This window comes from Schistosoma haematobium (assembly GCF_000699445.3).
Source record: "Schistosoma haematobium chromosome Unknown HiC_scaffold_280, whole genome shotgun sequence".
NCBI lineage: Eukaryota > Metazoa > Platyhelminthes > Trematoda > Strigeidida > Schistosomatidae > Schistosoma > Schistosoma haematobium.
The window spans coordinates 1-1,324 of NW_026137072.1; the positions used below are offsets into that span (position 1 = coordinate 1).

At 33.8% G+C, this 1,324-nt stretch overlaps 1 protein-coding gene across 1 annotated transcript; it reads right to left on the reverse strand.

The window, feature by feature from the left end:
• Positions 1–43: 43 nt before the first annotated feature.
• MS3_00010539 (uncharacterized protein) lies at positions 44–956 on the reverse strand (the record flags this gene model as incomplete). Its single annotated transcript, XM_051218913.1, has 2 exons — positions 44–48; positions 110–956. 2 exons carry the CDS (start codon positions 954–956, stop codon positions 44–46), a joined length of 852 nt encoding a protein of 283 aa, XP_051064031.1.
• Between the last annotated feature and the right edge of the window lie 368 nt (positions 957–1,324).

Here is a 1,324-nt window from a genome sequence, read left to right on the forward strand (position 1 = left end):
ATTAGTTTTTGATGAATCATTTCCTCTTGCATACGATTTTCCGTTAAACTATCAAAAAACATTGAAGTGAATCCTAATGCATTTTGATCCTCATATTTTAATTTGTCACCTTGATCATAATCCCATATTGATTTTAAATCACTCAATAACCATTTTGAGTATTCCATTGAACTATTATTAAATGATTCTGATGTATTTAAGCGACGCTTTAAAGTGAAATAATCATCATTATTAGTATTACTATCAGTGGTACTTTCCTCTACAATAGACTCGTTATTCAATTTATTTGTAACACTTTGTCTCCGTTCAGAAACAATATTGTTTAGGTTTAAAGTGCCTGTATGATTTTTGAGCTCCGACTGTTTGTATAACTTTGCATTCTCTTCAGAATTCTTAACATGCTGTTTATTCTCAGGTTCGCAACTAAGTTCAGATAACCAATTTGTAATAATTGTTTGACTTTTGACTTGATAGCTTTCTACAATGTCATAATCATTAGTATTAATACCATCTGATGTCAGATAAGCACAATAATCGAATAGATCTCCATATGGTGTGAGTAACAATGTATGAAATTGTTTTTTTGTATCATCTGGTGAATAATGTGTTGTAATTCCGCAAATAGAACTTTGTAAACGTCGCTTAAGCAGTGAATTTTGATTGTAGAATTGAAAGAGATCATTAGATCGAAATGATGAAACCAAACTTGTTAGTGGCGTCCCGGATAGACACGGGCCAATATACTGGGGACCTGAGAAAGAATTGAAATTCAATCCAAATGTAGACATATCTGCGGGGTATTGAGAAGTCATAGAAATAAGAAATTGTGGGATATCATGCGTTGAACGATAATGCTTATCTATTTCGGTCCAAGTAAGATACGCCAACGGTTTTGTAAGATTATGAGACCAATGTAATACAGTTCGATTAGGCATACGTTTATCCAGTAGAACCATACTATTTGCAGCGCTTCTATGTGAAAAGTAAATGGTTTCAATTTAAGAATCATGTGTTTAATTTTTTTTGTCTGAATACGATTAACGTAGATAGATAGGAGACCTACCTGTAGCGGTGTTGGTCACCTTCACCAGACTGATTTTTGGATCTGAGCACATAGTAACTGAGGAAACTTACATTCGGCATTTAACACTTTTAGAGAAGGTGGGAAATGGTGGACGTGAAACACTTAATCGGTGTGGAGAGGCTCGGTCATGTAGGCGTATAATAAATATATTACTCTTTCCCCATAAGATCTCATAGATTAGGTGGCCACATCAAGATAAATCTATTAATATGGTTTGGGTTTATTATTCTATCAGCAAAG